Here is a 27219-nt window from a genome sequence, read left to right on the forward strand (position 1 = left end):
GGTAAAGCACACGCCAGCCCGACACAGGACTTCATATAGCGCCTTTCAGGAAGTGCCATCAGGGTGCCAGGGAAGCACACCGACTTTCACCCAAGATGCATTGCAGAACACGACAAAGTCAGGTTCAGACTGGGAATGAGGACCACCACAGGCGGAGTCGGTGTGGACACGTCTGGAATCCTTGGGGTTCCAGCTGCAACCTTCCGTCTTTTGAAAATAGAATGCCACTTTAATTTGGATGCCCAGATGCCCACCTGCTCCAGACGGAGAGGAGAGGAGAGCTGGTCTCGAGGTCTCAAGCCCATCACATCCAAAGGTGGCCCATGGGTGGTGACATCAGCAGCCCAAGGTCGAGCGGGTTTAGACTTGAGGGGTCCGGTTTGTTGTCCTCAGCCTTCAGCTGGAAGCCCCTTTTACAAGGTGAGACTCCTTCATGGGGGTCCGTCTATGCGAGGAGCCGACGTCTTGTGCGTGATCAGCCCAAAGGCTGCGTGAAGTGTGGCTCCTCATCAGGCATGATAAAGCGCCTTCACAAGGTCTTCACAGACATGTCACTTTGTCACATTTCATTTGGTTCCCATCTTCTGCTAGAAGCACTGAAATCAGTTTCATCAAGCAACACTCAACGCCTCAGAATGACAAAGTGACATTTTTATAAATAAATGAAATCTAAACACCTGACCTTTGACGCTGACACAGGCGTTTAGGTGATTCCAGCCCGAGGTCTCCTTGGGTCCGATGCCATAAGCTTCACACACCAGCATTTTCTGCCCTTCTTCTCCTCAGGTCCTCCCCTGCTCTGTCCAGTTGGATGGAGACTATCAGTGGTCACCTGCCCTCCGGTCACTCCAGAGATGTTCCATTGAGTTCAAGTGCAGGCTCCGGTTGGGCCACTCGAGGACATTCTCAGACTTGTCCCTAAGCCCCTGAAGTCTGGTGCTCTCTTTGCAGAGGTTTTCATGGAGGACATCTCAGTGCTTTGCTCCATTCAGCTTTGTCTCATCCCTGGAATATATTTTGTCATGTACTGTATGTAGTAATAAAACGCATCACATTTGTCATTCCAGCAGATGGCGCAGTACTAACATTAATGAATAGTTATGTATCTTATTACTGCAAATGTTTGTGATGTGCCATCTGTTGGAATGACAAATGCGATGCGTTTTATTACTACATGCATAACAAAATATATTCCACTAGATGGTGCACTGCAAACATTAATGCCGAGGTTGAAGTGGATTTCTTAGATTTCAGGCGGGTACCACAGCTTGTTGTTAATACGATTGCAAACATTCCTCAAATCCCGTTGCCACTTTGTCATTCCGGGGAATTAAATGTTGCTTGATGAGAAAAAAAAATGAATGTCAATGAGTTTAGCACAAGGTTGGAACACAGCAAACCGTGACAAAGGTGAAGGCATCAGAAGACTCTCTTTGAAATCCCAAACGGTGCCAACTCAGTCCTGTGCTGGTGACCCACTTGAAGGGCACCTGTTGTGCCCCCCACCAGATATGACATCACTACTCAATCTCAAGTCACGAGTGGCTTACCGGTGTGGTACTAGGCAGTGCAGAACTTGGGAACGGTTGGGGGGGGGGGGGTATTAGGGGCTGCTCAGTGCAAGGCCCACCCACAACCCCCCCCCCCCCGAAGCAACCAGGAATCTTAGATCTGCATGAATATGAGATGTGAAAGGAAACCCAACACTGTGAGGTGGCGCCACTACCCACTCTGGAGAGGGGCTAACCATACCCACCAAGTGCCAGGGAATGGGGCTCTGTAGGGAATGGCGCTATATAAAACAAAGTTTGTTTTTGTTCAGAAGTGTATTATAACAATGGAGACAAACTCTCTAGATGTGTGTGTGTGTGTGTGTGTGTGACGTGACTGAGCCCACCCTGATCAGAGACCTCACATGTTACACTCTTATATGGTTTACTTTATCCATCCATTTTCTAAAGCTGCTTGCCCGATCCTGGAGGCCATCCCAGCAAACATCAGCTGCACATAATCCCTAGACAGGGTGCCAGCCCATGCCAGGGTGAACACTAAGAGCCAATCCACCTAACCTGCATGTCATTGGGTTGCGTTAGGACGTTAGGACTCCACACAGGGAGCACTCAGGAGGACTTGAACCCTGGTCTCCTTCTTACTCCGTGTCACAATTACTTTAACTGACCAACAAATCAGACTTCTCATCTTTCCATCTTCAAATCCACCTGTCTTGAGGAGGGTCGTGGGGAAGGCGGAGCCTAATCCAGCCAGCACTGAGCACAAGAAGGGCACAATCCCTGGTTTGGAGGGGGTGCCAGTCCATTGCTGGGATAAGACACTTACACAGAAACACGCGCTAGAGCCAACTTAGCAATGCCATTTCGCCTAACCTGCACGTCTTTGGACTGTGGGAGGAAACCCACCTGAACACGGGGAGAACATTCAAACTCCACACCGGGAACACCCAGGACTTGAATCTGAATCTTCCTGCCCCTGTGCCACATGTACGCCACTCTGTGTCAGTTAAATTGTAATTCTTAATAAGGGCGGTGCTAAATTATAACTCAACAGTAACAACGCATCCGAGAAGAGCCGCGAGTGCCAACGTGCCCTGCACAGTCTCAGCCGGGCAATCGAGGAAGAACTGGGTGGTCGTGATACGTACCGAATAGGCTTAAAAACTGCCTTTGGGGTTCTTATCATAAATCCCCCCCCCCCCCGTTCTCATCTTTCTTGTCCCGTTTCGGTCGATCCCTCGAGATGCCAACAGATGTCAGCTGTCTGCAGCTCCTCCACGGATTGCGCTTCGCCTGCAATGCAGAACTGTTACTCCAGCTGATTGAAAATAATTTGAAACTCGTGGGATGTACCACGACCCCGCGAAATGAAAGGAGACCCAAGAAAGACCCCTTCGAAACAGAGCTAGAAGTGGCCAGCTCGTCACCTCCCGTTTAAGACGGAGTGCAGGGTGCCGCTGGCTGGCAGCAAACGCCCGCTTCGCGATGACAGCTGTCAGTCAAATTCCACTTCTCTGCTTCTCCCCCCCTCCCCTCGTCAAGTGAGTGGTTTCGACCGAGACTTTGGACCGTCCACCAAACTTGCACGGGTGTCCGCCCCTCGTCGCTTCAGGTATTTTTTCTATTGGTCCGAGTGCACCCATTTGGCTCGCGACCGGGCACGCAGCCTTTTTGCGATTGGTCAGCAGACACGTCACTCTCCGCCTCCCCGCGCCCCCGGTGGAATTGTTCCAGCTCTCTGCCCGAGAGTTCAATGCGAAGCATCAATGCGTTGCTGCAGCCAGGCTCCCATTTGCAAGGCGGTGGGGCAGGCCAGCGGGGAGTTGGTGAACGCAGCTGTTGCCCTGTCGCTGGGGCTGGGGGTGGCTCAACAAGCTGACATGAGCCCAGAGCCGATGTAACCCCGCACGCTCCACGACCGGTGACATGGACACTGGGAACTGCACTCCGACGCACGCAGCTGGGAATTGCTGGCATTCCAAGAGAGGACTGCTCGGAGCTGACATGGACAACGGACGCGCCTCGTAAGAAAAAGACGAAAAGGGCGAAAGACTCCGCAGTAGTCGCAGCCCGGCGGCTGGAATGACATTTGTTTGGGCACCTGGCGCCCTCCGCCTTGGAAAACATTCCAACTTATTCAGGAGTTTGCGACGACAAAGTTGAGGAGCTCGGCGACAGCGGGACGCTTGGCAATGCGCGCTTGAGGGAGAGCGGGAGAGCGAGCGAGCGAGCGGGCGTCTCGCGCCAATAGAGCCGAGGGAGCCTGCGCCTGAGACGCTTGGGTCGGCCGGCCCGACGGGCCCGCTCGGGATCTCGGTGGGCTGTCGCCCTTCTCCTCCGCACCGTCACGGCAACATGTCTGCAAAGGAGAACCCCTGTCGGAAATTCCAGGCGAACATTTTCAACAAAAGCAAGTGTCAGAACTGCTTCAGGCCGCGGGAGTCGCACGCGCTCATCGACGAGGATCTGAGCCAGGTGAGTGCCGCGGGGGCTTTGCTAACTTGGCGGCGGCTCAGTCAAGGGCCGGGGAGAAAGAGGGATGTTAACCGCACATAGCGCCTTAACGCCGATTAATGCCGTGAATGTTACCGTCGGTGCCGCTGGGGTCCTCCTGGGCAATGCGTGGAAAGTCAGAAAGAGCTCGACATGCATAGCGCCCCCCCCCCCCCCCCAAGGGTCTCTAAGGGAGTTGTAAGGCCTGGCAGCGAAGGTGATTGAAGTGGCCGGTGTGCCCAGACATGCAGGGCGCTATATTTGAAAGCTGGTGACGCGTGTCTGTCGGAGCCCCCGCTGTCAGATTTTCTGCTTTGATCTTATTCAAGGCGCTATAAACACGAGCAGCCCCCCGATTTCACTTCAATTGTGAGTCGAGTCGACGGTCTGGCCCCCCTGGAGCTGTCAAAGGCACAGCAGGCTGAAGCGGTGGACCTCAAACTCCAACTAACGTGGACCCCCGAGCGTTTTTTTCTCATTTTCTCTATTTTGGGGTCAACATAGAAATGACAAATTTTAAGTTTGGTAAATTTTTATTAAAATCTGCTAAGCAGTTATATGGAGAAAAACTAGTTTTTAAATGTTTGACGTTATTTGCATTCTGCTTTTCCAGGTGTTCTGGTAGTTTGATCCCCAGTTTACTGTTTAGTGGGTCTGACGCTGAAGTATTTGCTGCCCTTCATCCTCCAGTGTTGTCTGTCGTGTCGTGTCGCGTCGGCTCATTTTAATTATTGGGGACACAATGAAGGGAGCAGAATAACAGAAAACAACAAAACCGAGCTGAGCATGTCCGTTATATCAAAAAAACAAAACCAATCTAAACGTCTGGTGAAAATCAAAATGCAGGAGAAGGAAAAGACCAGCAAGTGAAGTCCGTTAAGATCACAAATTGTGAGGCCGCCTGAGGAGCCTCAGGGCTGAAGGACTGGAGATGAGGCGGATCGTTAAAATGGCAGCGACGGTAAAATCAAATGGAAAAGCAAATCAAACCCGCGGAGGATGTCAAGCCGATTTGCCCCGAGTTGATGTCTCGATTGTCCGTTTTCTTCACCAGCTGTCGTGTTTTTGGGGTGCTTTTCATTTGTGATTCTACACTGAGAGGTGACCCCACCTTGTGTGACGTCTGCCTAAACTAATCCTCTTTATTTTGTGCATTTTAGGCAAAGCCCATTTATGGAGGTTGGCTACTTCTGGCACCTGAGGGAACGGATTTTGACAACCCGGTACAGAGGAGCAGGGTAAGAATATCGTCACTCGCCAGCTCTCCCTTTAGAAGCCCAAGGCAGTGGTGTCCCGTCTGGGGTGGGTGCCAGTCTTGCGCCTCCTTCTGTGGGGTCGTCTTTCACGGTCCCTGCCCGGTCTTGCCACCTACTTCAGATGCCATGTGAGCTGATCCTTTTCATTTTGGGACACGTGTGTCACGTCCATCCTTGACTCACATCCCCTGCCCCTGCTTTGCTCTTTTCCTGGCCCGTATGTTCCTGTTTTTAGCCGATTGCGTGAGTCCACAGCAGAAGCTGTCCTGGTCGGTCTGTCCAGCGGGTGCCAGCCTTTTGGTCCTCTGTGCACAGCAGACATTGGAGTCAGCAGAAGGAGATCTGCTTAATTAAAACGATTCGACGTCACCTCGCTCGCTGCCAAGTAGCACATGATGAGGTAACGCTTTCCTTATCCAGGGCTGTGTGTCACCTTCTGTGCAGCTGTTACCTTTGCTTTCTGCACATGTCACAGGCCTTTACCAGGTGACCTTTTGGTGGTGCTAATGGTGACGGTGGGCATTCTTGGTGAACTGATGGCCATTGTGCCAAGTGTATGCCACGGTTCAGGGTGGCCTTGTAGCCTTGTAGCTTTTAGAGTAGAAGACATTCATGTTATTAATCATAAAAATGAGCAGGCACGTCCAAGCCCAAGTGAAGCACCCGCCACGTCTATGGCAGGGCCGGGTCAAGTCTTTGGAGGAGAACGCAAGGCTGCTGGGTATTGCAGCATGTGACACCCCTAGAGCCGATGTGTTCGCACAGGACGGTGTGTTTTCACTTTGGGCTGCAAGTTGCCACTTTATGTGAAGAAGATGCCTCCTTTGTGGCATTGTGTGCCAGCAGTCCTATCCGGGGTGAACGCCCCCTTACATCAGTGGATCACGAGTTGGAGTGAACCCACTTGGCGAAGCTAGTTGACTTGTAGTAAGTGACACACAAGGCAATGTGGATTTCGTGAGGCTGGCATCACATGAATCAGTGCAGTGGAGTCGTTGAGACTCGCTTACCGTAACACAAAGCTCCTTTGATAGACGCCAGCGCCGATCTGCAGGTGTTTACTTTGAGGTCTGACTTCCTTTTATCTGTGCCCTGCGTGGTGTGGCCGTGTTCTGGGCTCCTGAATGTGACCGAGGTGACTCTCGATACACTGGTCAGCTCCTTGTCACATCACTTGTGCAGTTTCCAAAGAAGGGGAAATGTGGAGAGCAGCCCTCCGAGACGCCTGGCACTCTGCCCTCCTGCTGACGCGCTCAGATTCGTTTCTGCAGAATTTCCCCACAGATGTGTGTGGCGCTTCAGACTTCCCTTTCTCTTCTCTTGTCTTCTCTGACTGAGCCGCTCCATGGGGATCACAAAAGGAGAAGATGGCCGTCTCTTCTACTTCGTATCTTTTGTGCTGGCGTAGCCCCCTCATTTGGACGTGTTGGTGCAGTGGGCAGCCTGCTACTCTACTCCACGGGTCCAGTTCCCTTTTTGGAGTTGACTCTACCTCAGTGTGTATCGCCCCCCCATTCTCGATAATCTGAGATTGTGTGTGTGTGTTAGTATAAAGCTCACTCACACACACACTAATGGCCCTTGCTGTGGTGCCCTGCCCTGCCCTGTCCTGTGTCGGGTTGCTTTTTGCCCTGCTCTGATCCCCCCCCCCCCCCCCATGACCCTGAATTGGATTAAGCAGTTGTTGAGAATGTTGGGTCACTACTGTCCCCTTGTGTTTTGGTCACTACTGTCCCCTTGTGTTTTGTGTCACTACTGTCCCCTTGTGTTTTGTGTCACTGCTGTCCCCTTGTGTTTTGCGTCACACCGTCCCCACCGTCACATGGCTTGTGCTCTTTCTCATTCCCTAAATCAGTAAAACTTTGTCAAACACAACTTTGTTGTTTTCTGAAGAGGTTGTGACAGAAAGGCCTCAAGATGTCAGCTGACCTGCACGGTGGACGTCCCTTTTCTGAGGTTGAGACCAAAGTCCAGCAGTAGTTAAGAGAAGGAGGCCCCTTCACTGTCTGTGGTCACTCAGTAGCTCGGGATGTGCCAGCCTCTGCCATGTGTGGCCTAGTGCTGCACTGACAGAAGGTCAAAGGCCGCTGCATATGGGAGTCCTGCCCACACAGAGAGGCACGTGGGATTGGGGAGATGCTGCAGGTGGCATGGCATTTTGGAGCAGACCTCGCGGCCCTGTGGGTGACGGCTCGGCGCCTAGCAGCCCATTGCCAGTGTGATGGCCCACTGTGTGTCAGACTGGGTCCTCGGTCGAGAATCCCCAATGACTTTTGCCACACAAAGCCCGTCTTCATTCGTTATTAATACCCTCGCTCCTTTATTCAAACTGCGTGTTGTAATTTAACTCCTCGTTCTGTCAGTCTGAACAAAGAAGAAAAAAAAAAAAATGTCTGTGGGTCATTTAAAAAACAAAAAAACCAAACCTCTCCTGCCGCGCTCCGAGTCTCACCATAGAGCATGAGAGGCAGCCCTTCAGCGGGGGTGACACTAGGACCTGTGAACTCCTGGCCAGTCTGTCTCTGCCAGGCAGTGGGTAATGGTGGGCAGTGGGGGGTCCATTATCCTCTCACATGTTTTCAGTTTCCTGCCTTTGTTAGTTGCTTCTTAACTTGACATTTTGTTAACCGATGTGGGTCAAGGGTAAATTCTTCTTTTATAGTAAATGCCATCTCCATGTGGCACCACACACACACACACGATTGTTTACGGACTCATGGACTGGTATCTGCATTCTACAGTTTTGATGATCTGACAGCGAGTTGCCCACAGGTTCTAGAAATGTCTGACCCTCCTGCGCACCTGCTCTCCATCTGCCAGCCCTGTGCCCATTTCATATTCCTGCATTGGCATGGGCTCAAATGGTCACTCCGTGTTCTGTGATTTCCTCTCCAACCTGACATTCCCCGTTGCCGCCGGCCCACCTTTGCTTACATCCCATAATGTAATCTGGCTTCACGTGTTTCCATCCTTGTGTCAAAGCCGTGGACCCGCTAGTCTGTGCCTAAGCGCCTGAGCTTGTCCAGGTGGCAGGAAAGACTCCTCACTGACCGCGGGGCCAGGAGCTGATGTGTCCGACGGTGTTCTGTCACCTACCTCTGCAGTTGTGTATGTCACCAAAAGCAAGTAGCTGTGTGGTCCCTGGGCACGCTCCACCATCATCGAGCTTCACAAGTGCTTGAGGTCATGGGGCTGGTGGGCAGTGGCCTTTACACATTTCTGCCCGCCCATAAAGTTTTGGTTGAGTTCAGCTGTTTTCAGTTCCTTACTGAGCCAACATCCTTCGGTGGATTTCAGCAGATTTCACTCCGTCTGCCCAAAGAAACCAACGATGGCGCAATTCAGAAGTGGAGTAGATAGATAGATATGTGAAAGGCACTATATAACAGGTAGATAAATAGATTGATGCTTTATTAATCCCAAGTGTCTGTGTTTGTGTGACCTTGGCTCCAACTAGACTCGTGTCAGAGTGCTGTGCCATGCCGTGCCGTATGTGTTTGTCCTGCCAGCTTGTTATATTGCGTCAGCTCCTATCCGTTGTTGTTTCTGTGTCATTTTCAAATTGCTTTCACTTTATGATTTGCCCTTCTTCTGTCAAAAGGCAAGGAGTGTGGAACATGAAAATGGATTAGTTTAGTGCGGCCGGCTCAGAGCGTCTGGACGTGGGGACTCCTTGGATGGAGGAAACAGGTGATGAGATGTGCCATGCTGTGGGAGGACGGTCCTGTTTATGGAGCTCTTGTATTGTATTCATGTTGTCCAAGGTGCCAGTTTCCTTATTTTGTGCATGGGATGCCAGCTGGTGAGGTGAGATGCTAAGTTCCGTGTGGTTCCTTTCCACAGTGAACACTGCCCTGCAATGAAGTGCAACACAGTCACTGGCGTAGCTCTCGAATGAGGGCACAGACTTGCAGTGTCACGTGGCGACACACACCATGTAATTGGTGCTGAAGGTTCAGCTTGGGCTTTGGGCTCTCGTTTGAATTTTTTAAGTCAAAAAAGTAAAGCAGTTTGTAAATGCGTCACCTTCTTGTCCTCTCCTTTGTCCTCCCTTTTCTTCTTGTAAACTAGGGGCTCGGCCCCCTGCTCACTACGCTCGCCAGCCCCTGTGAAGGCCCTACGCGATCTGCCGCTTGTGATGAATCGTGCTGTGCTTTTGGAGAAACGCGAATATCGACTCCGTCTTGGATGTCTCTGTCTTTCGAAACTCTTATCGCTGGCAATTCGTCACATGTTGGTTTATTGTATATGTCAGTGTGACCTTTCAGATTCATATAGAAATCCAAGAAAACTTCTTTGTCCGCGTTCTTTAGATAAATTCCATGTAAAGTGCGATACTTTTGGACATATGGATTTGTATCCGTTCTTGGCTGTAGAATCTCTAATACGTCCAAATGTTTAACTCATTTGATTCTTTGTTGTGTTGCTGCTCTGTGATCATAAACAGAAACCTGACCGAATTGTGGTTTATTTGAAACTAGTCATTTAGCCGTTACGATAACGGGCACTAGAACAGTAGTGCATAAACATTAGTAGGCACAGTCTCTATTAAATGGCAAGGGACCTTGACCTCATTCTTTTTGTTGATCGTATTTTTCTTTCTTTCAGCTTTTCTTTTGTTGATGTTTACTTGCTGAGCTGACCGTTCTTCGTGGGCTGCCGCCGTGTATTGTGTGTCTTTAATTTTCTGTGACAGTAATACTGTCTTGTATGGCTCTATTCAATAAGGGCGCGCACAAAAAGGCGAGCTTCAAAAGGGCGACCTCAATTGAGCGCAGTGAATAAAGGCGTTCATAGATAATTTAGTTCAAATGGCTCTGGAATATGTGAAGAGCAACAAAGGTGCAGATCTTTATTTACGTGCGCCTTTATTCGCTGCGCCCAATTGAGGTTGTCCTTTTGAGGCTCGCCTTTTTGTGCGCATCCTTATTGAAGGATACCGTCTTGTACGTCCGCTGGCTTGTACGTCCATAATATACCTTTAATCTCCTCTGACAGTAATACTGGCTTGTATGTGGCTGTAATATGCGTCACTGTATTGTGTACCTTTGATTTCCTCTCGCAGTAATACTGGTTTGTATTTCTGTAAAACGCCTCTAACTTTCTCTGACAGTAATATCGCGCGTCGCACCGTGCCCCACACATGCGCACTTCACCCGAAGACACCCACACGCATGGACACCTGGACGCACAAAGGGATTTTATATATATAGATTAAACTTGTCGTAGCTTTAATTGTTGCGGGACCACAGATTCTCATAGCGTACGTCCTGAATTGAGTACATCTCTGTCTTGAGCATTGAATGAGTGAACGCGAACAGATTATTGTTGACTCGGATATGTTACCTGTAGTGTACGTGGATTTCACTTTCACCAAACCACAAATCTTTGAATTCTCGTGGATAGGCCTCTTCATTGGGTAGATGGCAACACGAATTAGACGATCTACGAGTCTCCGACTTAAAGTTTAAAGCTGAACAATATCTCCATACTTGTGCCATATCACCTCTGTCCATATAGAGGCTAGAGATCAGTACTGGCAATCGGAAGGTTGTCGGTTCGAATCCCGTAAAATGCCAATAGGGACTCTGCTCTGTTAGATAGATACTTTATTAATCCCAAGGGGAAATTCACAAATTGTTGGACCCTTGAGCAAGGAAGTTCCTTAACCTGCAATTGCTGAGCGCTTTGAGTAGTGAGAAAAGTGCTATAGAAATGCAAAGAATTATTATCATCATTATTATATATTCAATCTCTTTTCGCTGTTCTGTTATTTCATTTCTGTTTGTTTGCACTAATGCGATCTTTCTATCAGTTTTTCATGCCTTTCCAATTTCAGTACTTTCATAATCTCTAACTTGCTCTGCGTGTCTATCACAGCAATGTTTTTGAATTCTTTATGACGTTCTACTTTGTCTTCTACTCTTTGTCTTTTATTTCTGGGCCTGGTGCAAAGTCTTGTCTCGCGGTACTTGAAATTATCTTTCTGAAAAAGTCACGTCTCATCCCAGGATTTTTTTTTTTATCTAATTGAGAGATGTGTAATCCATTGAGACCAGTAAACGCTGCTGGACACTTGTAAGCATCGCCTACTCTCTCTATGGAAACTCCTCTAAGCCTAAAAGTGCAACCATTTTATGTCATGCTTTAAATCGGCTTATTTTAAAATCTACATATATATATGTTTGGTATTATTCATTTCAGAGTGTATCCAACTTTAAAGTGATGTTATTAGATTTTCAGATTCTTATTCTGTTTTTAAATTATAAATTTAAAATATCAAGAAAGTTTTTTGTCAGTTAAAACATCTGAATCGTTTATTTCATCTCTTATAAATACTCGTCACACATAGTGGACCTCAGTTTAACAGGAATACTCCAATCGGAAAGTGAGTAAATGTTTTATTCTCATTTTATTCTTGTATGATTTTTACTCAGTTAATAATATTTCTTTTACGTATTTATAGAGTTTTGTGAGTTTTACTTCAGTAAATGATTTTTCTTTTGTACTTTTGCAGATTTAACTATGAGTTTAAATACTTGAGATCAACAGTGCAGAGTAATGGGGAGTGTGGAAGAGAAGTGAAGAGGAGAGTGCAGGCAGGGTGTCAGGAGTGATTGGTGACAGACGGGTATCAGCGAGAGTGACAGGGAAGGTCTACAGGATGGTAGTGAGACCAGCTGTGTTATAAGGGCTGGAGACGGTGGCACAGGAGACAGAGCTGGAGGTGGCAGAGTTAAAAAAAATGCTAAGATTTACATTGGGTGTGACGAGGATGGACGGGATGAGAAATGAGGACATTAGAGGGTCAGCTCAGGTGGGACGGTTTGTAGACAAAGTCAGAGAGTCAGAGATGGCATTGGTTTGGACATGTGCAGAGGAGAGATGAGGGGTATACTCGGAGAAGGATGCTAAGGATGGAGCTGATGGGTAAGAGGAGGAGAGGAAGGCCTAAGAGAAGGTTTATGGATGTGGTGAGAGAGGACATGAAGGTGATGGGGGTGACAGAGCAAGATGACAAGGACAGGAAGAGATGGAAGAAGATGATTAGCTGTGCCAACCCGTAATGGGAGCAGCTGAAAGAAGAAGAAGAAGATTGACAGATTTTACTAATATTCTGACCACAGCTGGGAGTTGGGCTAGCCCCCCCCCCCCCCCCCCCCCCCTAGTTTAGTTATATTTTCATAGCCAGAAACATGAAGTGCCACTATTTCTATATAAATACTAACTGTGTAAGCCTGGGGTCCTAGAAACTTGAAATTGTCAGAAATAAAACAAAAATGTCGAGATGTCAGGTAATTGAGAGGCAGTCCTCTGGGCGTCTCTCTGCTAGGAGGATTTGTTTTGTCCACATACTCCTTCGCTTGTGTATTAGCGGCTGAGCGACTTTGTCTTTCTCTCAGAGGTTTCATTTTACCGATGTGCTCGCATCGCTTGTGTATTAGCGGCAGGAGGAAAAGTAAAAGGATTACCGTTTTGTCCATGTCCTCGCCACACTTCTGTAATGGCGCATACGCGAGTGACTCTCTCTTCGGAGGTTTAGTTTTGCCGATGTGCTGGCCTCGCTTGCGTATCCTCTGAAGTGGAGCCCTTAGCCCAACTCCACCTCTCACTTCTGGGATGGACAGACAGACAGACAGACAGACGGACTTCCACGCGTAGACGTTTATATATAAGAAGCATGCAAGTGTATGTGAGGATGCCATCTTTGAATTTTAAAGGGAGAGGGTTGCCCCACCATTCAAACTTTGACACTGAGGTGGCGTAGTCATTTTTAGAAAACCTTGTCCTTGAGTATCCCCTTTTTAGGTCAGTAGGATTGATGAGCATTTTTGTGCCAGCTTTTCCCCAATGGCTCCATATCTTTGAGGTACTGGAGACAGGAGTTTCAAGGTAAGGTTATTCTACCTCTGGTCCTGATGCTCAAGAGTGCTGATTAACCCACACAAGTACGAATGTTACTGGACTCTGTACTGAAGACAGTCGCACCCTAAAGGTGGAGTAAGGTGGTCGAGCTGTTTTTCCGTCTGTGATGCCCTTCTTGCTCCTGCCGCCTGTTTCTTTCCCTAAGTGTCGCTGGCCTACTTAAGCCTTTAAACATTCCTGATGCCTGAACGCGGGGGTATGTGGTATTAAAATCTTGTATAAAGGGAGCTGTGCGGGTACAAAGAGGACGTGTCTCTGCGTTTGGACTGCTTTGTAGGGCGACTGGAATTCTCCCACAAGATGTCCCAGGCCTGGTGCACCAAGAAGTTTGCCGTCTGCCCGAGTGAAGCTGAACGTGTGCCTCTCTGAGCCCTCCAGTTTTCCCTGAGAGGAGTGAAATGGTGAGAGAATGAGTTGTGGCTGCTGATTCAGAAGTGCCGACTGTAGCCACTTTTCCCATTTCAGGCATGTTGGAGACAGTGAGTCACCTGACTGATGAATGCAGAGGTCCCCCCGGCCAGTAGCGAGAGTGCCAAGTGCTTGTTACCCGAGGCTGGCCCAACTCCAAGCAGGGAATTGCGTTGGCATAACAAGCCACAAGCTGTTATTACCTGCTCCAAAAACAAACCAACAAAATCCTACACTCCCAGGCTGTATGGATCATCTCCGGGCTTTCTCTGAACTCGCAAGAAAACTCGAGGCAGTGAGTGGTGGGAAAAGAGACGAAAAAGGAAAAGGCGCAGATGAAAGGAATGCACGGACTTGCCGTTGCCAAAGACAGCAGTGCTGCCCCCACAGGCTGTTCGCACGTCACAGTGACTCCCGGCGAAACAGAGACTCTTTATTATTTAATAACAAGTTTTTCTGTGATTGATTGGAAGGCTGATAATTCCAAGAAATGTGAGCAGTGTATGATGGGCACTCCTGGACATTCTCACGTGCGCTTGTGGAAAACAGAAGTGCCCCTGAGTGAGAGCTGTCACGTATCGGGCTGCAAGTCCGGGAGCTCCCGTCACTCCCACCCACTGGCCAATTAAGATTAACGAGCCTGAGACCGCGCTAAATCAGGAAAGCGTCCGTCCGCCCCCCCCGCATGTTTGATTTGTTTTTTTTTTTGATGCTGAAGCATTCGTTCGTTTTGCTGTTGCCGCAGTTAACTTAGGTCAGGGGTGTCAGTCAGTTCCTGGAGGGCCGCAGTGGCTGCAGGCGTTCATTCCCCCCCACTGTCTCCACTATTAACTCTTTACTGTTGCTAATAGGACTTTGTGTATCGTCTTGATTGTAATTGACTTGCGTTTTATTAGTTTCTGTCATCAGCAGCCAATCAAGAATGAAGCACAAAACCAGCTGAGAGAGAACCGGGATAAAGCCTATCCTCATCTTCACCTGCGTCTTCCATTACGGTGTCCGTCTCAAATCAATGTCGAGAGTCTTTGAAATACATTGAGATGCGGGGCTCACTAGGCAATGACCAGTTTTGGAACACCAACAAGCTGTAGGATTAAATGGCAGGTTAGGGTCTGTCCACCACTGAACCCCGGTTTGTTATTTTTTTAAATATCGTCCCAAAGGGCTTACAAAGAGAAATCTGTCTCTCATATAAAAGGATCCTGCGACGAGACTTTTTGGAAGATTTTTTCAATTCCCGCCCTCCTATCAATCATATTCAGCCACGGCCCTCTCGCCTCATTGGTGTGAATGCTCTGAGGCTGGGGATCTGCACTGGCATTCGGAAGGTTGCTGGTTCAAATCTTGTAAATGCCAACAAAAAGGGACTCTGCTGTGTTGGGCCCTTAACCTGCAATTGCTGAGTGCTTTGAGTAGTGAGAAAAGTGCAATATAAATGCAAAGAATTATTATTATTAATGCATTTGACAGACACAGTTCCTGTGCTTTCAGCTCTTATAAATTTTAACAACGTGTTCCTCACTTTAATAAAGAAGATGTGTCCAGATCTTATTGAAGAATTTTTATCAACAGAAGAAATGAGTACATGGGCAATCATAGTACTGAGAAATGAGGAAGTCAAATGAATTAATGACAAAAATGACAATCGGTTACACAGCAAATTGGTTAAATGTGTATCAATAGACTCTGCTGAAACAGTTAGTTGTGATGGTGAGGAAGATGAAAACATCAACTTACAATATAACGAAGAATAACTACAACCGTCAACACTCTCTGGTCTCCCACCGGCCGAATTACTGTGGAAAGAAAGATGTAACCAAGAAAGGTAATGTAGTCCATCTTCACTAATGACATGAGACACCAAAGGAGATCTCGATATGCCAATCGTATTAAAATGTTTACAGTTTCCCGTTAGAATAGCTTTTGTTATGACAATTAACACATCACAGAGCCAAACATTCTCTGTATTAAATTACTTTTTCGAAAGAAACGATATTCACTCACAGGCAGTTATACGTTGCGTTGTCACGATGAAAGTCCAAACACAGAATCAAAATTCAATGCAATATCGATGAAAAGTTAATTCCAAAAATTTTTACTGAAGTTTTACAGTAAAAGTGTAAGTTTAAAAAGTTTTTGTGTGTTAATTTCAAAGCCAAACAGAACGAAATCGTATAACACGACGAATAACTCTTAACACAACATCAAACATAATTTACTTTCAGTTTATTACGTTTTACTATTTTTTAATATTGTTAATTGCTCGCTGTAATGTAAAATAGTTAGTAAATTGTACATCCGCATTCACATACGTGAGCTGCAGAGCCGCAAAGAGGCTTAGCGCATAGCACAGGCACGGGGGTTGGCGAGCGAAGCAAGCAGGGGGCAAAGCCCCCTAGTTCTCAAAATAAGAATTGTGAAAGTGGGAGAGTTTTGTGGATCGTCAGTGAATGACATCATCCTTATTTATTTATTTTACGGTTGCCACATACCCGATTTACTCGTTTTGCAAATCATCATTTCAGTTTTACTGGTCACAGTTGCAGGAGTAGGCCTCCCTGACTCCAGAAGCTTCCTCCAGCGGTTCCTGGGGAGTACCCTGATGCTCCCAGGACATCTGATATCTATGACCGCTCTATGCTGTCCCAGGGCTGACCCTTGGTCTTCTTCCAGGTGGCTACATTTCATGTGGGAGATGCCAAACTACATGCCTAAGGCATCCATTCTTCCCTGAGGTCCTCCTGTATTCCTTAGTTTCCCACCCTGTCATTCCGAGTGACCCCAGCAATCCTGCCTAGGAGTCTCATTTCAGCCATTGGCACCTGCGTTCTCATTCTTTGGGTCACTATGCAGTTCCTTTACCCTCCATAGTTTAGTAAGATGGCTGTGAAACTACTGCATCTGAACCAATTCTTGGGCCAGTTGCATGATCACCTCTACCCTCGCTATTGAGCGAGACCCTGAGACCCTTGAAGCAGCCTCTCACCCCTTACTTTGTAAAGTCCAAGCCCCTCTTTTCAGAGAGAGATCCACATTCTCACATTTAAAGGGGCTGATTCTCGTCTCTGCTGCATCGCACTTGGCTGTGAACCACTCCAGTGCAATGACCCCCTTAGTATCAGCCATTTTTCACCTCTCCTACAGTGAAGAAGTTCTTTAGGAGGTTGAGAGTTTACGCCTCTGCTCGAGAGGAGCTCAGTTATGTGTTCCCAGTAAATGCTAACTGTCCACTTGTGTTGTCCAGCAGGTGCTCTGTCCATTGGAGCCAGCGCACCATTTAATAATCCGTTGGCAGTTCAGGATCAGGTTTTGTCTGAATGCCCAGAACATATAGCTTAAGATCAGATGACATCAAAGTCTCTCATTGACCTTTGGCCCAGGATGCTCTTTTTTCAGCCAACCAAGATGAGACTAGACGGAAATCCAGGAACGATTCACTGCTCTGGCAGGCCTTCCCTTGCAATCATGCCCATCTCGGTGTCGCCATCATTCCTGTCTTGAGCATTGAAGTCTCCCAGTTGGTGGAACATCAAACTTTCTTTTTGTTCCTCGGGAGAAATTTGTTGGTGCCATCTTGAGCACCCAGTCCAGTGTTTTTGAACAGGTGGAATGCTCGGAGTTGTCGTTTGCTGTTCCAGGTATGCACCAGTCAACGTGTTACCCTTTGCAACTCAGAGTCGCATTGAGGTGACCCTCTCATCCTCCAGAGCAAACTCCCAACTGTGTGGCTCCCGTTCGGGTGCTTGTGTGTATCCCCATACCTGTTGGGGCCTCTCGAGTAGGAGAAAGACCACCCATGATCAACAAGTCTGGTTCTACACCCAGCGCGTCTGAATATGTTTTTGCTGGTATGTAACCTCCTGCACGACATCCAGCGCTTTACCCGCCCGAAAGTTACATGAGCCAGTTTGTACTGCCAACATCTAGTATGGCTGGTCCATCTCTCTCTCTCTCTTGCCTGTTTATTAGCTGTCATTGTACTCATCCTTCACCTTGGAGGTGGTGTGCCCACATGGAGGGTCTCTGCTGCTTTTGTAGGCTGAGCACAATCACATTATATGTTACCCTGGCATCAGATGGCATTTCTAGGCCTGGCACCAGTGATGTTTTCATCAATGTCATTAGAATGCTAATGAGGGTCAAATTATTGATTGCTCTTTGCCTGGCTTCTCCACTTAAACAGGATTATCATGGGTAATCCAAACAGAGGTACACATCTCCAAATATCAATACAGCCCTCAAGACCCCAAACCAGTGTCATGGTGATGGTCTCAGGGGGGTGCTTTTAAATCCCTACGGCTAGAATCAAAATGAAAACCTCTGTTATACTGGTGCCACAGGAACTGGTGATTCCAGAGATGATGCAGCATGTAGTCCTTTACAAACGCTCATCTTGAGCTGCTTTTCAAATCGGGGGTGTCAACAAGGGGCTTCATCTGCTTTATGGGATCAGGCCTCCTGATGTTAAGGTTTACGTTGGCACATGCAGGAAATATTAGTAACATTTAGTGGAAATTTCAGACGTCACGTACTCCTCATTCCTTCTGTTTACTGCACTTCAAGACTCGACCCTCTCAGCTGGGGGTCAATCCATGAGTTCGGAATTCGGGGTCTGTTCTTGGCTCAGAACAAGATTGGCCATCACAGCAGTGGTGTACCTGTAACTAGAGATGGCATCCAGCTGCTCCCATACTTACCATTCGGTGCACTTTCAGGTGTAGCGGTGGACACTCATCTGGCATCAGAAACCCAGCAGGTGCCACACATGTGGTGTTTGTGAATTTGCCTTTGGCAGAGTAGTCTGTTGATTTAGCAGCTCCGCTAACTGTGGGCTCACCTAATGCATTCAACATCCTATCATTCGAGCAGTCGGCCATCACTCATTCTATCTAAGCTGAGCCACACACACATCTGGCACAACGTGGTAGACCTGAAGCCCCTTCATGAACATCCAGAGCAGCTCATTTCTTTACCAGCCTCAGATACTGAGATGTCCACTTGCCTTGTAGCTCGACTTTATTTCAGGTGTTACAGATGCAGCTAGCACTGCTCATGGGAGGTTTACTTGTTCTCTCATGCCTGAGTGGGGCTTTCCTCCCCACATGCCAAGGTGTTCAGGGTGGCTTCATTGCCAGCTCTAAATTGTGCCTGCAGTGGTGTGTGTGTGTCCTGTTAACAGAATGACATCCCATCCAAGTTGTGACCTTGAATTGGATAACAGATTAGATAGTGGATGGCTGGACCACTCAGGCCACCTCCATTCCATTCAAAGTGTGACCGTGAGGGCTCTGCTCCCATTCTGGGGCCACACGTTGTTAACATCTTGCTATCATTTCTGATTCCCCTTTTCACCTGAAAGATGCTACAAGTTACAACAGCTTATGGTCCCATTGTCACAACCTCGAAACGTTTGTCATATGTGAGTATTATGTGTGGCACTCACACTCCGAGAGAGAGAGACCGCCATACTTTAGCCATGCTATGGTTAAGGGGAATAAAGTGGCAGTGATCTCGGCCAGTCGCTGGGATTATCCGTTTACTTCTTTAAGGACATTTCTCTTCTTTTCGGTTCAGCTGGTCACAGCTCTGCTCTCCATGTTGTTGGTGTCGGCCTGTTAAAGGCTCCGGTCCACTCCGTATTCAGTACATTCGCCCGTCACAGGGTGGACTCTCAAGTTCCTGCTCTCTCCGTTTTGTCTCCTGACCTCTGCTTGTGTGACTGGACGGGCTTTGGACAGCACTCTGTGTTGCTGAGTACTTTGTCCATTTTTCAGACTTCACCTTTGTTTCTGTTTTGGGCTTTTCTTAGAGGGCAGGAGTGTGCCATGAAACTGGCATTTCTCTACGTTATGCCAGTTAAACCGTGTGAGATTTCTACATGAGAGGTGTGATTCCTGCATTTTTGCGTCCTTTTTGTTGTTCACAATTGGAGCAGAGCCTGGTAAGGGATGTGCTTGACGTCACAGGGTGACTTACTGAAGTGCCAGCCATGGGCCTGAATGCTGACTTTTAACATCTACCAGAGCTGAGTGCCAGGAGGCCAGGCAGAGTAGGATAAGATTGTCCTATGGCGTCGTCCCCTAATCGGCTGTGAACTTACTCCAGCAAAATTGTACCGCCTGCTTCAGAGATCCGTGATAGATGTCGTTGGATTGGGGCGTCTTGTGTTTTGAGTGTCTGGCTGCGTTTTAAGATGGCCACTGCAGGGGTGCTGCTTTGCCACCCACTACCCCACTTGCCATAACACGAGTTAAAAGAGCTGTAATGTTGATTCTGACCCAGGGTGCCCTGTGGTCCAATGTACGACAGAGTTGTTATGTTGTTTCTCCGATGGCCCCTCGGTGTTACCTTCTAAGCTTTTGTCCTCTGTCCCTGAGAGCCATGTAGTCGGCTCCGATGGGCAAGTTGTGAACTGTCCGATGACTCCAGGAGTAGAGGACTGTGGCTCATCATGTGAAAAGTTCTGTGCTTTCGCTCATTTTGGCGAGCAGGTCCTTCACCGGGACAATATGAGCCGGTTGAAAGCAGGCTTCCTTTAGTCAGCTGCTAATGCGCAGTGAGTTTTGGTCTCCAGCCATAACAGCAGGCCGCACGTCTCCAAATGAAGCCTCTTAAGCCCCTGGAGCTGAGGGGTGTAATCAAGCTGTGGAGGATTGTTGGTGGGACCTACACGTTCAGCTGCTAATGCTGAAGAAAGAGACGCTGTGTAAAACAGATGTGCCCCATTTGTCTTCGTCTCCTGTGTGCTCTGTGAAAGCTATTAATACGAGCGAGCGGAGTTCATCTGTCTCTATTGTACTGTTTCTTGGCGGCTCCTAAAAATAGCAGGTGACCGGCACAAATGCCGTTTAGGGAAAATTATGGAATTAGCACATGGGGGGTTTCTCTCTCTCCCTACTTTCCAGATAATTCGTCTCTCTTGCCTGTCATTGTCTGTCTTTAGATTTTATTCTTGTTTGTTTTCTACAGAGCCCTGTCAGGGGTGTACTGCACATGTTCATGTGTGTGTATACAGACTCGTACTGTACGTACTCCTATATAGTGTGTGTGTGTGTACAAAATATCAGTTATGTACCTACTATGTAATAAAATGCTACTGCGTAGGCACTTGTGGGTTTGGGTTTGTCCAGTCCCCCCCCCGAGCAATCTCATTGGTTATCGTCACTTTGCTCTGTCAGTGGTAGGGATGACGACGCAATACGTTAGGAGCGCAAAGCTTAATTCAAAGTGGAGGGTTTCAACCACAGCAAATGAAATAAGATATCAAGTAACGGTGGCTCTCTGAACACCAGCGAGGCCAGTCCAAGTGGCCTTCAGAGATGAGGTGTATTTGCGCAGATACGAATGGTGTTTTCACAGTGATGGGGGCCTGATGACCACTGGTGTTAGTCAAAAAGCTTACTGGAGGTGAGCCAGGTGCCCAACATGATGGAGTCTGTGCATGGGAACGCGTTTGAGAGAGACAGTGCTGGACGAGAAGTTGAGAAGAAGAAGAAGAAGAAAAGTATAGGAAGAACACAGAGGGCAAATGATGTCAAATATCAAACACTTAAAAATGTATTCAGTTACCCGTCTTTGACAAGTAAGCGTAATTAGTATGTTATATAAATGTGTGTGTACATTCGTAAATGATATATACAGAATATGCCTTGTGAGAGATTGCCAGCAGTGTTTACCAGCCAATACCCCCACACCACTAGGTGGAGTCCTCCCTGCAACATGGAGGTGCTCCGAATTCCCGCAGGGCATCATGGACATTGGAGTTTTCCTTCACAGCCCTGCTGGATACTGTGGGGGCCGCCAGGGGACGCTGCAGGGAGGCACAAGGATTTATATTATCATCATAGCCCAGAAGTACTACCTCGTGACGAGGGCGGAAGAAATGAAGTACTTCTGGGCTGAAGAAAAAGAAGAGTTTTTGATCTGACCCGGAAGTGCTAGGAAGTCATTTCTGGGTCAAGGACTTTAAAAGGACTCTGGGAAGCCCCAGCAGGCCGAGCCGGAGGTGGGAGGGAGTGCGACAGAGCTGCTGGGTGGAGTGCAGGATTTGGTTATTGATTAGTGTTTGTGATTATTGATTGATTTGAGTATAGTGGAGGTGCTTTGTGCATGCTATTTTGTTAATAAGTTCATTTCTTGTCTGATGTGTGGTCTGAGGGTTCAAGGGGTCGACAGCGCCCCCTATCTGTCACAGCCTGTATGTGAATATATTTGATAGCTTTGATAGGATGGTGGTGATACTCAGGATTGCACGAAGAACGACTTCCCAGACTTGCCCAGAGGGGACTGGGTGGTCTCGTGGCCTGGACCCCCTGCAGATTTTATTTTTTTCTCCAGCCGTCTGGAGTTTTTTTTTTTGTTTTTTCTGTCCTCCCCCCCCCCCCCCCCGGCCATCAGACCTTACTCTTATTCTATGTTAACTAATCTTGTCTTATTTTAATTTCTTACTTTGTCTTTTATTTTTCTTTTCTTCATTATGTAAAGCACTTTGAGCTACTTTTTTGTATGAAATGTGCTATATAAATAAATGTTGTTGTTGTTGACTCTCGTCAGATAAGAAGCGAGGGTCAAATGAAAAGTTAAACCCTGGAGGTGGGTGAGAAATGTTTCTGCTCCATCATCTCAAGGATCCTGATGTGCCAGGCTCTGATGCTTTTTTTTTTTTTTTTTTTTTTTGCCCCCAACCCCATCTCATGTTCACATACATCACCCCAGCGTGCCACCCTTTACACGTCAGTGTGGTCTACACTCCACCTTGCTGATGTCCCCAGCTTCTTGTTTCTGCCCAGTTTCAGTACATTTACATGAGTTTTTATTTTTCTTCTTCTTCTCTCACAGAAATGGCAGAGGAGGTTCTTCATCCTGTATGAACACGGACTTTTACGCTATGCCCTCGATGAAATGGTAAGTTGGTTTCTCTGGCTTTATACTGCACCTCTAGCTGTTCTTCATGCCAGTGTCAGGTTTGTTTGCCTGCTTTCCGGTTGCAGTGCCCTTTCCCAGTGTAATATGGCAATACACTTAGAGTGGGTATACTTTTGCCTACGTTTTTCCAAGCCTTCCATGGCCTGTGTGGTACTAAAGCGAGCGATACCCTGCTTCACATCAAGGTTTACTTTCTTGCTTGTCACTTGAAGCCTTGCTAGTGGCATTCTCACAATCCTGAGCTGGAGGAAGTGTAGACCTTTATCACCGGGGTTCACGTTGGAGCTGCCAGAAGCTGAACCTGCAATCTTCACTTGTAAGGCGTTGAGCACAATTGGCTGCTAGAGCCTGTGGCCTCATTCATTTACCGTGTGTACTCGCGGATGAGTCAGGACTTGATTTGACCGTATCATTTCCAGTATTTTATAATGTCGGTTGTATAAATTGAAATTCGGAAATCTCACGCTATTGGTCCAAGAGATTACGATATGCTAACACGGCCTTTTTGTTTTTCTACGTGGATGTGGCAATGCGCTGTATCAGCTTGTGCTCTCTCTCTCTCTCTCTATTGTGCCCACACGGTGATACTCGCATTATTCCAAAGTGACGTTTGCACTGATTTGTGCTCTTTGTATCTCACCCGCTCACATACCTGTATCGTAAGAGCATCCCGTATCTACGATGGAGCGTTTGATCAGAAGAAAATATGAAGCTGGTTTTAAATTAAATGTCGTTGAAGTGGCAAAACAAATTGGTAACTGCGCTGCTGCAACAAAAGTCGACGCGTCTGAGAAACTGATGAGAGATCGGAGGAGGCGAGAAGATGTAAAAAATGCGACATTTATTGATTTATTGTATTTCTGAACAGGCGTATAAATCGGGGTCTGATTTTTATGATCAATTTTTCATGTTTCAAGACCTGACTTACATCATCTGAGATCCAGTTGATTGGCACACAGGCTGGTGAACGGACCTGTCCAGGGTCACACAGTGTCAGTGGTGGCATTTTGAGTGCACAGCCTCCGGCTTTGAAATCCAAAGTCTTAACTGTTACATCCTGCTGCCTGCCTGCCTGCTTCTCCCTCTCTATTTCCATCTACAGTAGGAGTGCATTCTGCTTAGCGTAGACCTTCTAGTTTACTCCATCAGCTTCCTCCTTCTGTTATTGGAGAAATGTCTTATTAAAAGACGAGTGAAGTTGATTTAGTCAGTCTGACCTAAGTGTCCCTTAGCTGTTTTTATCTTAAGATGTTTGAATGAATAAAATAAGACCCTTCGATGCTGGTCTCCATTTCGACTGCTGCAGAAATACAAGAAGAGCTCCGAACAGTGCAACGCATGTTCAGAAGGGAGGAATAAAGACGACTAATGAAGCATTTGTTTTCCACTACAATATTTAAAAAACTGTGCCACAAAAGAAAAATGAAACTGCTCCAAGAAAAGCTGTGCTGGGTAGCAACTGAGTGAAGTCGAGTCGTCTTGCAGGTTTCTTGCTAGAAGCTCCAGCCTGTCAAGACTTCTGCTTAAGAGAGCGCCTCTGACCTCGTATGTAGGAAACCTGTTGGAATTACCTGGATTTCTCTTTGGGCATATCATAAAAATGTGGTCTAGTCTCCCCTAAGTCACAATACTAGACGGGCACGATCTTCTTAAACTGTTCATACTATGCACGGAGCCTCGATGTGAAGCCCTGTGATTGTCAGCAGTGCCCTCTAGCAGATGTGTCTGCTCATCAGACTATCACGACACTTAGGAGTAATTTGTGAGTTTTTTCTTCCTTACAGAAGTCTTTCTCGGTTCGTTGTCGTTTTTGGATTTCCTCGTGTGAACAGCTCTCTTCACGTCATGCTGCTGATACTTGACTGAGTGAGCTCTGGTGTTTTGGAATGGCCAAGTCAAGAGTCCAGTTTTTGAGGGTTTAAGCCACACTATTGGTTTTTATTTTTCCTCATTGCATCATCCGGTGTGTCTTAAGCTTCATGTGAAGGACCGCTATCTTGACGTCCTTCTATCAAAAGTCTTGATACGATTTTCAGGCGTGTTGCTCCCTCCTCCTCAGTCACAGCTGGGTGAGTCTTTAATGTCTAAACACAGCACTGCACGATTCTGCCAAAGGGTTCAACTTGTGTCTCCTCCGTCTACGTGAGCACTGTGGAGATGTGCAGCGGTGTTTCCTTTGTAGGGCAGTGTTGTCCTTCCATGAGCATAAGTTTGGAAAGTCCTAGAGACTTCTGCAGATAACTTTGGTGTTACCCTGGGGCCATTTTCATTTTCAGTATTGCATATGTTTTGGAAGATTAACTGGAGTAATGTGTTTCCTCCATTTGTAGACATCTTGATTAATGCACACCCGGACTGTCGGAGATGCTCTGGTGCCTCTTCCATCTGTAGGCATCTCTTCAGTTCCCATTTGGAGGTCTTTTTAAATTTTGTGGTTCACATGAACTTATCTTTCTTAATCTCCTTAGCGTTAGACCCAAGTGTCACTCGGGCTGTAAAAGCAGCGCCAAAGTCGTTAGTCCTGAGCGTCACTCAAGCCGCGGTATAGACGTTAGACCTGACGATTACTCGGGCTGTAAAAGTGCCAGCAGCATTGGTGCCGAGTGTTACCCAGTCAGTGGTGCAGACGTGTCTTCTCCTGGCCTCATAATGGGGTCTCATTTTTCAGCAGCCCATTTGTTGCACACTCTTGACAGGAAGTGAATCTGTCTTCAGATCGAAAGCAATTCTGATAAATCTGAAAGTGACGCTCGAGTCAGTCGCACATGTGCAGTTCAAAAACTGCAAAGAAAATCCACAGGGAATCGCACTAATGTAGTCCTGACTGTGGATTTCACTGTGCTTCAGGATATGCCACACAAACGACATTTGTACTTTTGCATGTTTTACAGTTGAAAGATCAGATTAAATAAATATGTCATTTTTCAAGCCAAAAAATGCAATGCTTTTTCATGGTTTTATTTTCTCAAAAAAAAAAAAAAAAAGTAACACTAAGGAGGTCAAAAAGAGCAACTTCTGTCAGTCCGCAGTCTTCATTGGCCTCATTGATGGGGCAGGGAACCGTCAAGCCACTCCACCAGTCTGATCTCTTTGACTGGGACCCTGACTGCAGTTAACTTTTGCAGAAGTCCTCAGGGTGGAGGTCCACACTCTCTTTGTAATGAACGTCAGAGTGTTGTATTCAGCGTTCACAAGAGGAAGGCCACTAGTTTAAGCAGATAGTCTGTCAGTTACTGCTCTTTGGCTGAAGATCAGATCTCATGTGGAAATCCAAGGCGCCCTTCTGTTGCAACTGCAGATCTGTCAGATATGATGAGGCGTATTTGTACTCTCTGAGAATGACGTGTTTAATTTGCATACCTTTGCATGGCAGGGGTGTCCAGTTTTGTTTCGGTTTTGTTTTCCTCACTTGTCAGGTGGTCCTGTCTGCTGCCTTTGTTGGATTTGTGTTAAATAGACAGAGTGAGTGCATCCAGAAAGTATTCCCAGCGCTTCATCACTTTGTCCACATTTTGTTATGTTACAGCCTTATTCCAAAATGGATTAAATTCATTTTTTCCCTCAGAATTCTACACACAACACCCCATAATGACAACATGAAAAAAGTTTACTTGAGGTTTTTGCAAATTTATTAAAAATAAAAAGACTGAGAAATCCCATGTCCATAAGTATTCACAGCCTTTGCTCAATCCTTTGTCGATGCACCTTTGGCAGCAATTCCAGCCTCAAGTCTTTTTGAATATGATGCCACAAGCTTGGCACACGTATCCTTGGCCAGTGTCGCCCATTCCTCTTTGCAGCACCTCTCAAGCTCCATCAGGTTGGATGGGAAGCGTCGGTGCAGAGCCATTTTAAGATCTCTCCAGAGATGTTCAATCAGATTCAAGTCTGGGCTCTGGCTGGGCCACTGAATTTACCACAGGTGGACTCCAATGAAGCTGCAGAAACATCTCAAGGATGATCAGGGGAAACAGGAGGCACCTGAGCTCAATTTCGAGCTTCACGGCAAAGGCTGTGAATACTTATGTACATGTGTTTTATCAATTTTTTTATTTTTAATAAATTTGCAAAAACCTCAAGTAAACTTTTTTCACATTGTCATTATGGGGTGTTGTGTGTAGAATTCTGAGGAAAAAAATGAAGTTAATCCATTTTGGAATAAGGCTGTAACATAAGAAAATGTGGAAAAAGTGATGAAGCACTGGGAATACTTTATTAATCCCAAGGGGAAATTCACATAATCCAGCAGCAGCATACTGACAAAAAACAAAAAAAACAATATTAAAGAGTGATAACAATGCAGGTATACAGACAGACAATAACTTTGTATAATGTTAACGTTTTACCCCTCTGGTGGAATTGAAGAGTCGTATAGTTTGGCGGAGGAACGATCTCCTCAGTCTGTCAGTGGAGCAGGACGGTGACAGCAGTCTGTCGCTGAAGCTGCTCCTCTGTCTGGAGATGATCCTGTTCAGTGGATGCAGTGGATTCTCCATGATTGACAGGAGTCTGCTCAGCGCCCGTCTCTCTGCCACAGATGTCAGACTGTCCAGCTCCATGCCAACAATAGAGCCTGCCTTCCTCACCAGTTTGTCCAGGCGTGAGGTGTCCTTCTTCTTTATGCTGCCTCCCCAGCACACCACCGCGTAGAAGAGGGCGCTTGCCACAACCATCTGATAAAACATCTGCAGCATCTTATT

The 27219-nt window shown here is 47.1% G+C and overlaps 1 protein-coding gene across 5 annotated transcripts in view; it reads left to right on the plus strand.

The window, feature by feature from the left end:
• The first annotated feature begins 3154 nt into the window (after nucleotides 1–3154).
• Nucleotides 3155–27219, plus strand: part of LOC114660960 (myosin phosphatase Rho-interacting protein-like) — a 198275-nt gene continuing 174210 nt past the window's right edge. For 2 of the 5 annotated variants that reach the window (XM_028813998.2, XM_028813997.2), the window contains exons 1-3: nucleotides 3155–3986; nucleotides 5165–5242; nucleotides 22433–22498. In XM_028813998.2, coding sequence (XP_028669831.2) covers nucleotides 3867–3986; nucleotides 5165–5242; nucleotides 22433–22498 — 264 coding nt within the window. In that variant the 5' untranslated portion in view covers nucleotides 3155–3866. The remainder of the gene's footprint in view (nucleotides 3987–5164; nucleotides 5243–22432; nucleotides 22499–27219) is intronic. The other 3 variants (XM_051934115.1, XM_028814001.2, XM_028814000.2) reach the window with 2 other exon arrangements.

This window comes from Erpetoichthys calabaricus, chromosome 11, assembly GCF_900747795.2.
Source record: "Erpetoichthys calabaricus chromosome 11, fErpCal1.3, whole genome shotgun sequence".
Classification (NCBI taxonomy): Eukaryota; Metazoa; Chordata; class Cladistia; order Polypteriformes; family Polypteridae; genus Erpetoichthys; species Erpetoichthys calabaricus.